At 44.5% G+C, this 15009-nt stretch overlaps 1 protein-coding gene across 4 annotated transcripts in view; it reads left to right on the top strand.

The window, feature by feature from the left end:
* Positions 1-15009, top strand: part of mtss1lb (MTSS I-BAR domain containing 2b) — a 26804-nt gene extending 11795 nt beyond the window's left edge. The window contains exons 4-15 of one of the 4 annotated variants that reach the window (XM_077622144.1): positions 5188-5272; positions 5348-5439; positions 5508-5582; positions 6615-6623; positions 7760-7917; positions 7990-8097; positions 8169-8266; positions 8432-8684; positions 8762-8836; positions 11492-11692; positions 11756-11921; positions 13309-15009. In XM_077622144.1, the coding sequence (XP_077478270.1) occupies positions 5188-5272; positions 5348-5439; positions 5508-5582; positions 6615-6623; positions 7760-7917; positions 7990-8097; positions 8169-8266; positions 8432-8684; positions 8762-8836; positions 11492-11692; positions 11756-11921; positions 13309-14060 (2072 nt within the window). In that variant the 3' untranslated portion in view covers positions 14061-15009. Of the gene's footprint in view, positions 1-5187; positions 5273-5347; positions 5440-5507; positions 5583-6614; positions 6624-7759; positions 7918-7989; positions 8098-8168; positions 8267-8428; positions 8685-8761; positions 8837-11491; positions 11693-11755; positions 11922-13308 lie in introns of all 4 variants that reach the window. The other 3 variants (XM_077622135.1, XM_077622165.1, XM_077622155.1) reach the window with 3 other exon arrangements.

The raw sequence follows: 15009 nt of genomic DNA, 5'->3' as shown, positions 1-15009 counted from the left end.
TGCCACAATTCTATATTTAGAGCACTGCAGTGTGACTCAGCGTTGCCGGGCCGGAGGCCGATGATGATGATGGTGATGATGATGATGTCAGCATTATGGCGCGATTCCTCGCCTTGACTAGGTCAAATCACGGCGCCCCTGCATGCGCGTGCAAAGAGTTCACGTTTGTTTGTGTGTAGAATCACGCAGGATAGATTCTTGCATGTGTTTGTCGGTCTCGTGATTGGACGCTGCGTGTATCTTCTTTTATTTTCAGGGTTAAAAACCAGTTAACATGTGTGAGACTTATTTGAAGTAAATGCTACTTTTTGAGGCGGACCGTTGGTTAAGTGGTTAGTGCGTTTGCATCGCAGTTCTAGGGTCGTCGGTTTGATCCCAGCCCGATCCTCACTGTGTATTTTATTTTCAGGGTTAAAAACGAGTTAACATGTGTAAGACTTATTTTGAGTAAATGCTAATTTTTGAGGCGGACCGGTGGTTTAGTGTTTAGTGCGTTGGCCTCGCAGTTCTGGGGTCGTGGGTTTGATCCCAGCCCGATACTCACTGTATTTTATTTTCAGGGTTAAAAACGAGTTAACATGTGTAAGACTTATTTGAAGTAAATGCTACTTCTTGAGGCGGACCGTTGGTTAAGTGGTTATTGCGTTGGCCTCGCAGTTCTAGGGTCGTGGGTTTGATCTCAGCCCGATCCTCACTGTGTATCTTATTTTATTTTCAGGGTTAAAAATCAGTTAACATGTGTAAGACTTATTTGAAGTAAATGGTACTTTTTTGAGGCGGACCGGTGGTTCGGTGGTAAGTGGTTAGTGCGTTGGCTTCGCAGTTCTAGGGTTGTGGGTTTGATCCCAGCCCGATCCTTACTGTGTGGAGTTTGCATGTTCTCTCCAGCTTGGCTTCTGAGTACTCTGCTTTACTCCCACACCCCAAAAACATGCATGCTAGGCTAATTGTATGCTAGCTTGTTCCTAGTTTGAGTGATTGGTCGTTTGTGTTGTTTTGGAAAAATACATTTTAAAAAAAATATTTCCGATTTGCGCATCTTTTTCCTATCAGCGCTGTTTCGCCAAATCAAACAAATGCAAAATATCGTGTTTGCTATCTTAACAAATGGATTACTTGGCCTTTTTTTCATTGCGACAGTTTAGGAAACAGTGGCTTGTTTTTAGGGGGGCTGTTAGGGGGGCTGTTGCCATGGCAACAGCAGCTTGGGTGGAGGGATGCGATGTGACAGGAAGTGACCGCGCCGTGACCCCTCGGCCTCGAGTCAGTGCACGAGTGTATGTGTGTGTGTTAGTGTGTGTGTGTGTGTGTGTGTAAAATAGTGGGGGCAACACAGCATGATTCAAATGGGGTCTTTATGCCAACGTGGTCAATTATAAAAATGATGAAATGTTGCATGAGTTTATGTTTTTGTCCCCTGCTTGCTACTGTGAGCCATCCGAGCTAAAAGAAGAGAATAAAACGCTATATGTGCCTATGTGGGTTTTCTCCGGGTACTCCAGTTTCCTCCCACATCCCCAAAACATGCATGCTAGGCTAAATATAGGCTAAAATTTCACTAGGTATGAATGTGAGCGTGAATGGTTTGCATGTTCTCCCCGGGCTTGCCTGGGTGGGTTTTTTCCGGGTACTCCAGTTTCCTCCCACATCCCTAAAACATGCATGCTAGGCTAATTGGATGCTAAATTGTCTCTGGTGATTGGTTGTTTGTCTCATGGTGCCCTCCAATTGGCTGGCCATCGATTCAAGGAGTGCCCAAAGTCGGCTGGGATAGGCTCCAGCTTCCTCCGCAAGCCTTAATAGGTTAAGTCACGTGTCAAAGTGGCGGCCCGGGGGCCAAATCTGGCCCGCCGCATCATTTTGTGCGGCCCGGGAAAGTAAATCATGAGTGCCGACTTTCTGTTTTAGGATCAAATTTAAATGAAGAGTATAGATGTATATTATATTTCCTGATTTTTCCCTCCTTTAAATCAATCATTGTCATTTTTTAATCTATTTTTTCTGTGTTTTTAGTTCAAAAATCATTTTGTAAAATCTAAAAATATATTTAAAAAATCTAAAATAAACATTGTTTTAGATCTATAAAAAACGGAATATTCAGGGATTTTAATCCAGTTCTTTTAATCCATTTATTTAAAAAAAATCTAAATATTATATCTGAAATGGTCCCGCCCACGTGAAATCAAGTTGACGTTAAAACGGCCCGCGAACCAACCCGAGTCTGACACCCTTGATCTAACCCACAGGTGTCAAAGTGGCGGCCCGGGGGCCAAATCTGGCATTTTGTGCGGCCCGGGAAAGTAAATGATAAGTGCCGACTTTCTGTTTTAGGATCAAATTCAAATGAAGAGTATAGAAGTATATTCAATTTCCTGATTTTCCCCCTTTTAAATCAATCATTGTCATTTCTTAATCAATTTCTTCTGTTTTTAGTTCAAAAATCATTTTGTAAAATCTAAAAATATATTTAAAAAGCTAAAATAAACATTGTTTTAGATCTAAAAAAAACGGAATATTCAGGGCTTTTAATCCAGTACTTTTAATCAATTTATTTAAAAAAAATCTAAATATTATATCTAAAATGGTCCGGCCCACATGAAAGCGAGTTGACGTTAACGCGGCCCGCGAACCAACCCGAGTCTGACACCCCTTGTACGAACGAAGCACTCTAAATTCATCTCGTTTGTCGTACAAGGCAGATATAACGTGCCAATTGGCGTTTTCTTTTTTTGTCTTCTTCATCTGGCCGTGGATCTCCTGCTGCCTCAGAAAGGCATGTTAATGGCAGCTAAACAGGAAGAGGAAAAGGGCCATCATAAAGTGTTGCCAGATCAAACGCGTACACACACTCTTTTTTCTTCTTCTTTTCTCTCCAGCTCATTAAAATGGGCGAGACGTGCCCTCTGGTTTCCTCCCCGCCGGTTTCCGTTCCGTCTTCGTTTATCCTTTTATGCACTTTTTTCTTCTTCTTCTTCTTAGCCAGTTTTGTTTTGAACGTTACGCTGACATCTAGGTACCCATCATCATCATCATCATTAGGATGGCGGTCCGGTTTTGACAGGAAATAGCGGATCGCACGAAAAGCCCGATTGGCATGCATGTGCGTGCGTGACGGCGCCTGGACTTTATTGAATGGTTGCCGGGTAGAACGAGAGGCCAGTGGGAGGAATTTGTTAATTATGAATGGAGCGCTTTTCTGGGGATCACAACGAACCAGTGTGTGTTTATGTGTGTGTGTGTGTGTGTTGTGTGATAACTGATACACACATCCATGAATCAATAACACACTACGGCTGTTATTAGTTAACAATCAAGTCAACTATTGTTCGACTTGACTCTTGTTGAAGTGAGGCACCATTTTTACATTAAAAAAATGTTAAGGCACGTCTGAAAATGTTCAAATATAAAACTATTGTGGCCTATTTTAACATTAAATTAACATTACATCTCATTATACTGAATGGCAATAAAAGCATTCAATTAAATTCAATTAAAAAGTGATTATTTGACAGTTTTATCAACATTTTTGACACTGACCTTGCGTCGACAAAGGTTGAAGTCCTCAGACCCGAACAACTTCCGGTCCTTGTACTGTAAAAAAAAAAAGTCATATCATGCTGTTAGTCTAATATTTTTTGGACTTTTTGTTCTCACTAAAATACTTTAATTTCCCAATATTAATGCAAACCAGTACTGTGTTTAAATAGATCGTAAAACCAATCAAGTTCAAGTTCAAGTGACGTAAACATAAGCAACAAAACTACGTTCATCTCCTAAAATGATGATTTGTCTTGCGACGTTACAATTTTAATTTTGTGATAAATTTCCCATTATTGGATTGGATTGGATTGGATAACTTTATTCATCCCGTATTCGGGAAATTTCGTTGTCACAGTAGCAAGAGGGTGAGAATACAGACACAGAAAAAGACATCTTAGACATAAATAAATAGGTAATACATAAGTTAATAAATAAATACATGAATAAATATATAAATAAATAAGCGTGTTGCTGAAATATATATATATATATATATTCATATACACATACATGTACATACACATATATATACATACATACATATACATACATATATAAGCCCATATATACATACATAGACTAAGATTTACATGCATGCATACGGTAGGTCTGACTTTAATCACGATTTATCTCTCAAAATATTAAAATGTAGCACATATTTTGACAAGTCGCACTAACCCAGGAAAGGGAAATACAGTCGTCCCTCTACTTAAGAAATTAATTGGTTGTAAATCGTTTTTCGTAAGTAGAGGTGTACTTTATATGTAAATTCTCTCATTGGTTCCACGGTCTTCACACAACTGCCAAATAAACCCTTTAAAATGAGTCAAAGTGTCCTAATTTTGCATGAAAGATGTGAAAAACAATCAAAAATGAGAGAAAATTATAAGAAAATGATTTATTAATGTCTTAAAATGAATAACAAGCATGAAATAGTTCTCTCCACGGCTGACGTAATACCCCTGTTTGTCCACCAGATGCACAGGTATGAAAGAGACAATCTTGAAACATGGTTAGTGGTTGTTGGGAGACAGCCAATGAGAACCCAGGAGAGGGTAGCAAGCTTCTAAAGTGAGAATCAATGCATCCGCGACAATATTTTCAAAATAAAATAACGGATCAGGAAATGCATTTACTTTTTGGGATAACTTGGATCTTTATTGTTTCTCAAGTCAGTCACGTGCATATAAAAAAAAAATTGTGTGACTGTAATATAAATAAGTCGTGCTGGAGTATGGTTACATTTTTGGATGCCGTTTTTTTACTGGATCAAAAACCAAGTATGAGACATTAAAGTACTGCTAAACAACCGCTGGACTGGCAGCACCTTGTTTGGCAAAAGCGCGCAGTGGGCGGCCATCGCTCAAAGCGCGACAGTCCGCTTTTTCCAGGCCCATTCCAAAAATAGAGCGGCGTGTTTATGTTAGCCGCGTTGATGCTAACACGTGCCAAGTTAAGAAAACTTCACTAAGAATGGACTTCCACTTTCTGTATCATGACACGGTCGAAATTGCTTTTCTTTGTTGTGCGTCGTATTCATTTTGTTAGCTTAACATCCACATTAAGGCGGCGTTGACCTTTCCTTTTCTGATTGGACGCCATTTGCGTTACTTATTGTTTTTGATATGACTATTTTTTGGTCTCCAGGGGCGACCAGAGACATCGGCTCGGCCTTGACCAGGATGTGCATGAGACACCGCAGCATCGAGGCTAAATTGCGGCAGTTCACCAAGTGAGCCTAAAGCACTTCCTGTCCCACCCGGTCAATAAAACACCCCCACTAAAGCCTTGTTTTTCTTGGCGGCAGTGCGCTGATGGAGAGCCTGATCACGCCCCTGCAGGACAAGATCGAGGATTGGAAGAAGACGGCCAATCAGCTGGATAAGGACCACGCCAAAGGTAGGGTCGTAGGGCCGAGGGGGCGGGGCCGACGGTTCCGATTGGCGCCTGATTGACGTGTCGGCCAGAGTACAAGCGGTCGCGCCACGAGATCAAGAAGAAGTCGTCGGACACGGTCAAGCTCCAGAAGAAAGCTCGCAAAGGTGAGGAAACAAAAACGGCGAATAATTCACGCCGCGCCGCCATTAAACGGAAATGTCGCAAAGTGCAGTGTCGCTACGCAACGCCATACAATTCAAGTCGATTTTATAAGCATACAGCTGAGAGAAATGGCTTTTTCCCTTGTGAAAACCAAGCATGTCCTTGAGAAACATGAGTCATCACAGTCGTATTAAGACCGAGGTCGACAGTGACCTCTGGTGGCCGGGAGAGGTGCTACATCAACTCAGCAGTTTTGATAGACAGAGCCAATAAAGCAAGGGTGTCAGACTCCGGTCGCTTTAACGTCAACTTGATTTCACGTGGGCCGGACCATTTTAGATATAATATTTAGATTTTTTTTATATAAATGGATCAAAATCCCTGAATATTCAGTTTTTTATAGATCTAAAACAATGTTTACTTTAGCTTCTTTTTTATATATATTTTTAGATTTTACAAAATGATTTTTGAACTAAAAACACAGAAAAATTGATTAAAAAATGACTATTATTGATTTAAAAGGGGGAAAATCAGGAAATTTAATATACATCTATACTCTTCATTTGAATTTGATCCTAAAACAGAAAGTCGCCACTCATGATTGACTTTCCCGGGCCACACAAAATGATGCGGCGGACCACATTTGGCCCCCGGGCCGCCACTTTGACACATGTGCCATAAAGCATTCATATTTTTAAATTTTATTCCTTGAAAGCCATGCTCAGAATACTTGAAAATATTTACCTTTTTTAGTCATTTCAACACTTTTAAAGAAGAAAAAGTCTCTGAATGAGCAGATGCATAGTTTCCCTACTCTTGGTCTATCAGTTGCTAGGCAGAAAACAAATTGCTCTGCATGTAAACTTTCCGATTTAAATGAGACGATGTATTTTTTTCTGTCTCTACCTTGCAATAATGTCCGACTAACCCTCAATGATGGTTGTGTGCTCCCCCTTTTTCTCACTTTGCTTCTCCCCAAACCCCAAAACACACTCACCCCTTCACCCGCCCCCCCCTTGGCTGGCCTCTAATAGAGATCCAGGGTAAGTCCGTGGGCCTCCTTGGCACTTTCTCAACACTCTCACACATTGACAAAATCTCACATAAAGCCCACTCATGACATACTGACCCCGCATTACCGACCACTAACGCATACACAACAAAAAAAGCATTTCAACATCTCATTTTTGACACTGACCTTACGTCACCAAAGGTTGAAGTCCGCAGACCCGAACAATTTCCGGTCCCTGTAATGTAAAAAAAATCATGCCGTTAGTCTCATAATTTTTGGACTTTTTGTTCTCCCTATAATACTTTAATTTCCTAATATTAAAGCAAACCAGTATTGTGTTTAAACACATTGTAAAACCAATCAACTTCAAGTTCAAGTGATGTAAACATAAACAACAAAACAACGTTAATCTCCTAAAATGATGATTTGTCTTGCGACGTTACTTTTTTAATTTTGTGATAAATGTCACATTATGACTTTAATCACGATCTATCTCTCAGAATATTAAAATGTAGCACATATTCGGACAACAAGTCGCACTCACCCAGGAAAGGGAAATACAGTCGTACCTGACTTAGAATTTTATTGAACTTAAGTATCTATAATTATGCCCCCATGAATACCATACAAATCTTGCCAAAAAAGCTGAGTTGCCGTTTAATATACCCGGGTATATTAAACGGCAAAATACGGTACATTATTCCACACATTTCTAAGTGTTAGGCCTGGGCGATAAATGGATGTTATGAAGGAATTATTACTTTTTTTTAAAATTGCAAATGATGAAAAAAAAGTTTCCTAAGTGACTTTTAATCAAATAGCAGATGTAAAAAAAAAAACAATAAAAAAAATCACGATTTTATTTTTAGGCCAGATCGCCCAGCCCTAACACACAAGCAAACACATCCTACTCATGCCTGCCATCTTTCATCTCATTGGCTGCCAATGGAGTTCTTTCATCTTCCATAAGTCCGCCCCCATTCTCCAAAGTTCTTAAAATCGCAAAAGGGGCGGGCAAACTTGCCACCGCTTCCAATCGGTTTTAACTTTGGAGCTTCCGCCGTTAGCATCCGCCATTAGCATCCGCCGTTAGCATCCACCGTTAGCATTTCCGCTTTAGCATGATTGCGACCTCTAACGCTATGACTTGTCTATTGGGCGTGTCAGGGCGCGGCGACCTCCAACCGCAACTGGACAGCGCCATGCAGGACGTGACCGACATGTGCTTGCTGATGGAGGAAATGGAAAAACAGGCCGTGCGGCGAGCGCTAGTGGAGGAACGTGGACGATTCTGCACCTTCGGCACTTTCCTGCAGCCCGTTGTGGTCAGAACTCGTTTTTTGGGGGGGGCGCGGTCTCATGGTACCGGCGCACCGTGACCATGTCTGCGTTGCCAGAATGGCGAAATCGCCATGTTGGGCGAGATCACGCACCTGCAGGCCATCATCGACGACCTGACGGCGCTCACCGCCGACCCGCACAAGCTGCCCGCCGCCAGCGAACAGGTGGATTGGTCGTCTGTCTGTCGGTGGGCGTCGACTTGCGCGGGCGCTCACGTTGCCGTTTGCGTTGCCAGGTGATCAAAGACCTGAAGGGCTCGGACTACAGCTGGTCCTATCAGACTCCGCCCTCTTCGCCTAGCAGTTCTAGCTCGCGCAAGAGTAGCATGTGCAGGTACAAAAACACACACAAACACACAAACGTGTGTAACCTTGCCCTTGTCAACATGGATGCTATCTTAGCGGTCCTGATCTGACACCCCCCGACTCCCATTTTTCTCCCTCGGCCCCGCCTCCACACACAAATCCATCAACCGACTCCGCCCTCGCCTCGCAGCAGCGTCAACAGCGGCCACAGCAGCGCCTCCCGATCGTCCGGGGGTCCGGGCGGCGGCGGCGGGGGTTCGCTCCCCCACTCGCCCACCTCCTCGTACCGCTACCGCGGCGGTCCGGCGTGCCAGCCGGCGGCGGCGGCGGGGATCGCCGCCCACCGCCTCAGCAGCGTCTCGTCGCACGACTCGGGCTTCGTGTCTCAGGACGCCAACATCTACTCCAAGCCGCCCTCGCCCATGCCCTCAGACATCACCAGTCAGGTAGGACCAAAGCCCAACCCACCCGTGTGTAAGCCCCGCCCACATCCGCGTCCTTTTTAAAATCTTAATCTCGGCAGAAATCGTCCAGTTCGGCGTCGTCCGAGGCGTCGGAAACGTGCCAGTCGGTCAGCGAATGCAACTCGCCCACCACCGTAAGTGGCTCCATAGCAACCGGGAAAGATAGATGTCCGATCCATTTGGACTGGGAGAGACGGAAGCCTCTCCCAAGAAAAATGGGTGGGACTTGTGTTGATTTGGGAAATAACTCTTTCAGGTCTGAAAACGTAGAGAAGAGCCCACAAAAGAAGAACATTTTGAATTATTATTAGCAGATTCCCCGCAATTGGCCTAACCCCCTTAGTTGGTTGGGATGTCCTCCAGCGCCCCCTTTGTGGGGATAAGTCACTATTTCACCTAATTTTTTAGTTGGATTTTCACTGCCGTCGTCAGCGCAAACGCACGCTATGTTTTCATGTGGGCCGGACCATTTTAGATATAATATTTGGATTTTGTTTTAATAAATGGATTAAAAGAATTGGATTAAAATCCCTGAATATTCAGTTTTTTATAGATCTAAAACAATGTTTATTTGAGCTTTTTTAATATATATTTTTAGATTTTACAAAATGATTTTTGAACAAAAAACACAGAAAAAATGGATTAATTTTTTTTAATGATTGATTTAAATGGGGGAAAATCAGGAAATTTAATATACATCATATTTAGATTTTTTTTAAATTAATGGATTAAAAGAACTGGATTAAAAGCCCTGAATATTCAGTTTTTATAGATCTAAAACATAGTTTATTTTAGCTTTTTTATATATTTTTAGATTTTACAAAATGATTTTTGAACAAAAAACACAGAAAAAAATCAGGAAATTTAATATACATCTATAATCTTCATTTTAATTTGATCCCAAAACAGAAAGTCAGCACTCATGATTGACTTTCCCGGGCCGCACAAAATGATGCGGCGGGCCAGATTTGGCCCCCGGGCCGCCACTTTGACACCCGTGCCCTGGCCGACTGGTGACCAGTTTTGGTTTCCAAAGTCAGCTCCGGCACCCCCGGTCAAAGAAAAGCTAGAAACAAGTCTTCTCCTTTCCTGTTTCTGCCACTGAAAGAGTTAATTTCCACACGAGAAGGAAATACGTCGCCGCTTCTCCTCATGTCACGCTTACACAAAGTAGACGCTACTTTGTTTTTCATTGGCTGTCGGTCGGCCGGCACCATCGCAGTGGCCGGGCATTGGCCCCGCCCCCCACGCGACCTTGTCTCTCGCCCCGCAGTTGTTGTCGTCCTTGGCCACCTTCCGTCCCGCTCTGTCTCGCTCGGGCTCGCCCAGGCCTCACTCTGTCACCCTTCCCGTCAGCGTGCCCCCGCCCCCGGCCTTTAGCCGTCCCCCCGGCTCCTGCTCCTCTTCCTCTTCTCCCACCACCCGCAAGGTTTGTTCACCCATCTTCGCCCCCCGCTGGCTTCTAAGCTCATCCTTTCTTTCATTTTAACATTTTCGCTTCATTTCTGCTCCATTTGGCTCGCCGCGGGTGCTTTCACACCGAGTTGCGACCAATCCAAGACTAGAGGGGCTCCGAATGGACCACCCTTAAAATGGCCTTAAAATGTTTGGATTTGACAATTTCCCGCATATAAGCCACCCCTGATTGACAATCTTCACCGCATATAAGCCGCACCCTTAAAATGTTTGGATTTGACAGTTTCTCGCATATAAGCCGCCCCCTGATTCCCAATTTTCACCGCATATAAGCCGCACCCTTAAATGTTTGGACTTGACAATTTCTCGCATATAAGCCGCCCCCTGATTGAATATTTTCACCGCATATAAGCCGCACCCTTAAAATGGCCTTAAAATGCTTGGATTTTACAATTTCTTGCATATAAGCCACCCCCTGATTCCCAACAACTGTGCCAAAGGCAATGATTTGCCAAGAACACTTACCGTATTTACTCGCATATAAGCCGCCCCCTTACAATGGCCTTAAAATGTTTAAATTTGACAATTTCTCGCATATAAGCCGCTCCGTGTATAAGCTGTACCCTTAAAATTGCCTTAAAGCAAGGGTGTCGGACTCGGGTTGGTTCGCGGGTCGCGTTAACGTCAACTCAATTTCATGTGGGCCGGACCATTTTAGATATTTAGATTTTTTTTTATAAATGGAAAAAAATAACTCGCTTAAAAGCCCTGAATATTCCGTTTTTTATAGATCTAAAACAAGTTATTTTAGCTTTTTTTTAAATATATTTTTAGATTTTACAAAATGATTTTTGAACTAAAAACACAGAAAAAAAAGATTAAAAATTGCAGTTATTGATTTAAAATGGGGGAAATATGGAAATATAATATACATCTATACTCTTCATTTTAATTTGATCCTCAAACAGAAAGTCGGCACTCATCATTTACTTTCTCGGGCCACACAAAATGATGCGACGGGCCAGATTTGGCCCCCGGGCCGCCACTTTGACACATGTCCCTTAAAATGTTTGGATTTTTCAATTTCTCGCATTTAAGAGATTCCCAATTTTCACCTCCATATTCATGGTTTTAATCGGGAGTACAAATGTGTTACTTTGAAGGGAAAATCTAAAGAAAAATACCAAGCTGGCGTCAAAAGCGTTACAAGAGGGTCCACTCGCTCGCGTGTGAAAGCACCCTAAGTCTCCGCCCCCTCCAGAACGCTGCGTAAATCCAACGCGAGTACGGAAAAAGCGACCAGTCGAGACGACAAACGGCCGCTAAGTTTTACCATAACTTGTATGCTAACAACGATTACGCGCGCTCTCCAGGATTGGTCCAAAGCAGGTTCCTACGAGCAACCGGCGGGCTCCGCCTCCGCCGCCGTGGCCCCCGCGGCGGTCCAGAGGAGGAAGGAGCCGGCGCTGGACAGGCTGCGGGAAAACGAGGGCTCGCCCGTGGCGCAGGGCTACGCCGGCCCGTCCCACGCCGACGACGCGGCCCAGAGGGCCCGGTCGTCTTCCGCCGCAAAGGTGACGGCGAACGCGCTCTCGGCCCCGTCGGGGCCACGCCCTTAACGGCCGTTTCCCATTCAGTACGGGGGTGACGAGGCGTCCCCGGCCGCCAGCGACCTGGCCATGGTTCTGACCCGAGGCCTGAGCGGCGAGCAGAAAAGCAACCGGGACTCGCTGCAGTACTCCAGCGGCTACAGTACCGAGACCACCACGCCGTCTTGCTCCGAGGACACCATTCCGTCTCAAGGTGGGCTTGTTCTCTGCGTGGGTTTTCTCCGGGTGCTCCGGTTACCTCCCACATGCCACAAAACATGTATGCTAAGCTAATTTTACGCTAAATTGCCTAACGGTTAAAGGTGTCAGACTCGGGTTGGTTCGCGGGCCGCTTTAATGTCAACTCGATTTCATGTGGGCCGGACCATTTTAGATATAATATTTAGATTTTTTTTAAAATAAATGGATTAAATGAACTGGATTAAAAGCCCAGAATATTCCGTTTTTTATAGATCTAAAACAATGTATATTTGAGCTTTTTTTAAACATATTTTTATATTTTACAAAATGATTTTTGAACTAAAGACAGAAAAAAATGATTAAAAAATGACAATTATTGATTTAAAAGGGGGAAAATCTGGAAATTAATATACATCGGACCATGTTAGATCTAATATTTAGATTTTTTTAAATAAATGAATTAAAAGAACTGTATCAAAATCCCTGAATATTCAGTTTTTTATAGATCTACAACAATGTTTATTTTAGCTTTTTTTAATATATATTTTTAGATTTTACAAAATGATTTTTGAATTAAAAACACAGAAAAAATGGATTAAAAAACGATAATGATTGATTTCAAAGGGGGAAAATCAGGAAATTGAATATACATCTATACTCTTCATTTTAATTTCATCCTAAAAACAGAAAGTGGCGGCCCGGGGGCCAAATCTGGCCCACCGCATCATTTTGTGTGTCCTGGGAAAGTAAATGATGAGTGCCTTGTGACTTTCTGTTTTAGGATGAAATTCAAATGAAGAGTATAGATGTATATTAAATTTCCTGATTTCCCCCCTTTTAAATCAATAATTGTCATTTTTTAATCCATTTTTTTCTGTGTTTTTAGTTCAAAAATCAATTTTGTAAAATCTAAAAATATATAAAAATATTTTCTGTTTTCCACTTTCATATGGAACATAATTAAAGAAACAATTGGTTTCCTTTTGCAATGAAAAACAAATGATTAAATACATGATTTTCCCTTACTAAGAAAAAAAAGCTAAAATAAACATTGTTTTAGATCTATTAAAAAAGGAATATTCGGGGCTTTTGATCCAGTTCTTATGATCCAATTTTTAAAAAAAATCTAAATATTATATCTAAAATGGTCCGGCCCACATGAAATCGAGTTGACGTTAACGTGGCCCGGGAACCAACCCGTGTTTGACACCCTTGTTGTAGAGCAAACATGGCTGCAATAATTGAGAAATCGCCAAGTGGCTTCCGTTGACCAGTTTCAGCGTGGATTTTCACATTTTTATGAATTTAAGATTTTTTTTAAATATTGTAATAGCGGGAAAAAAAATCGCAAAGTAGTGATTTTGCGATAATCAAAGGATTTTCCTCCCCACCCACGTCAGGTTCCGACTACGACTGCTACTCGGTGAACGGCGACACGGACGTTCCGGACGGCCAGGCGGATTTCGACAAATCCTCCACCATCCCCCGCCACTCCAACATCGCTCAGAACTACCGCCGCATGATCCAGACCAAGCGTCCGGCCAGCACGGCCGGCCTGCCCAGCGGGGCGCCGGGTCCCGGGGCGTCGGCCACCTCGGGGACGCCGGGGACCGCCACCATCCGCAGGACGCCGTCCACCAAACCCGGGGTGAGGCGCACCCTTTCCAGCGCCGGCCCCATCCCCATCCGCCCCCCCATCGTGCCCGTCAAGACGCCCACCGTCCCCGGGGACCCCCACCCGCCGGCGGCCCGGGTGGGCAGCGAGGAGTGCGTGTACGTGGCCGACGAAGCCCACGGCGCCCTGGAATACGTCAGGGCCTCGCCCAAACGCCTCAGCCTACCCAACACCGCCTGGGGGTCCGGGGCGGCCCTGGAGGTCTACGCCCAGCAACGCGGGGGCGGGGGCGGTAGCGAGGAGGAGAAGATGATGGCCGCCAACCGCCACAGCCTGGTGGAGAAGATCGGCGAGCTGGTGGCCGGCGCCCACGCCCTGGGCGAGGGCCAGTTCCCCTTCCCCACCCGCCCGGGCGACCCCGCGCCGGCCCCCGAGGGCCGCGACGGGGCGTCCGGCGACATGCTGACCACCATCAGGAGGGGGGTCCGACTCCGTAAAACCGTCTCCAACGACCGTTCGGCGCCGCGCATCTTGTGACCCTTAAAATCCGATAGGGTAACATCCCGGTGCGGAACGGCACCCCCGTAGACGTACGCCAATCGTAAAAAAAAAGACATACGCTAGAAAATATTAACGCGTTAGCGCCATAAACCGTGTGTGTCGGACGCATGTTTCTCTTCTCTACGTTCTTTCGGAGATCCACTCGAGCATTTCTTTCGTGCCTGGAACAATGCTCAAGTGGCTTTTCTCTGTCGCCCTCTAGTGGGCACCGAATTAAAAAAAAAAAAAGTCCTGATGTAGGAGGGTCCGAAACAAACATTGGATTTTGGGCGCCGGCGCGGGGAGCCGACATCGTACGTCGCCCGGTCTGCGGGTCGGCCTACGTGTTGGCATTGAGCCGCGCCGGTGGGTGACCCCGGCGCCCCCGTTTCTGCGCATGCGCGCGTGTGTGTGTGTGTGTGTGTGTGTGTGTGTGTGTGTGTGTGTGTGTGTGTGCGTGCGCCACTGCTGGACAGCCGGCGAGCCAATGAGGCGCTACGTCTCGCGTGTCTCGTGTTCTTTCTTTCTGCTTTCTATCGTGACGTCGTTCTCTTTGTGCGCCGCCTAGTGGGGGGAGGGGGGTGTGGCGGTTGTCACAGATACGTTCATAAATATATATATATACTATATATAATATACAGTATATATTTTCTAGAAGCAGAGAGAAGTGAGAAACGCAGCAATAAGTGTGTTTTATTTTCTTGCCGGGTGCGAGAGGACGTGCGGTGGGCGGGCGCTTTGCTGATTGGCTGGGACAATTTTTCCAGGAAGAAGAAAGAGGAAGTGAGAAAGAGGCGTGGGGGGGTGGAGCTTAAAAGTGGGTGGAGTCGTGTACAAAATTGTATTTGTGAGGAAAAGATCATTCGGCACGCGTGTTGTTAGTTGTATTAAATAAAATAAATAAAAATGTTACGGAAAAAAATAAAATTAAGTGGAGTGCAGGCTA

The sequence above is a fragment of the Stigmatopora argus genome, chromosome 2, assembly GCF_051989625.1.
Source record: "Stigmatopora argus isolate UIUO_Sarg chromosome 2, RoL_Sarg_1.0, whole genome shotgun sequence".
Classification (NCBI taxonomy): Eukaryota; Metazoa; Chordata; class Actinopteri; order Syngnathiformes; family Syngnathidae; genus Stigmatopora; species Stigmatopora argus.
The sequence above is the reverse complement of the archived record's forward strand: the minus strand, read 5'-3'. Positions and strand labels throughout refer to the sequence as shown.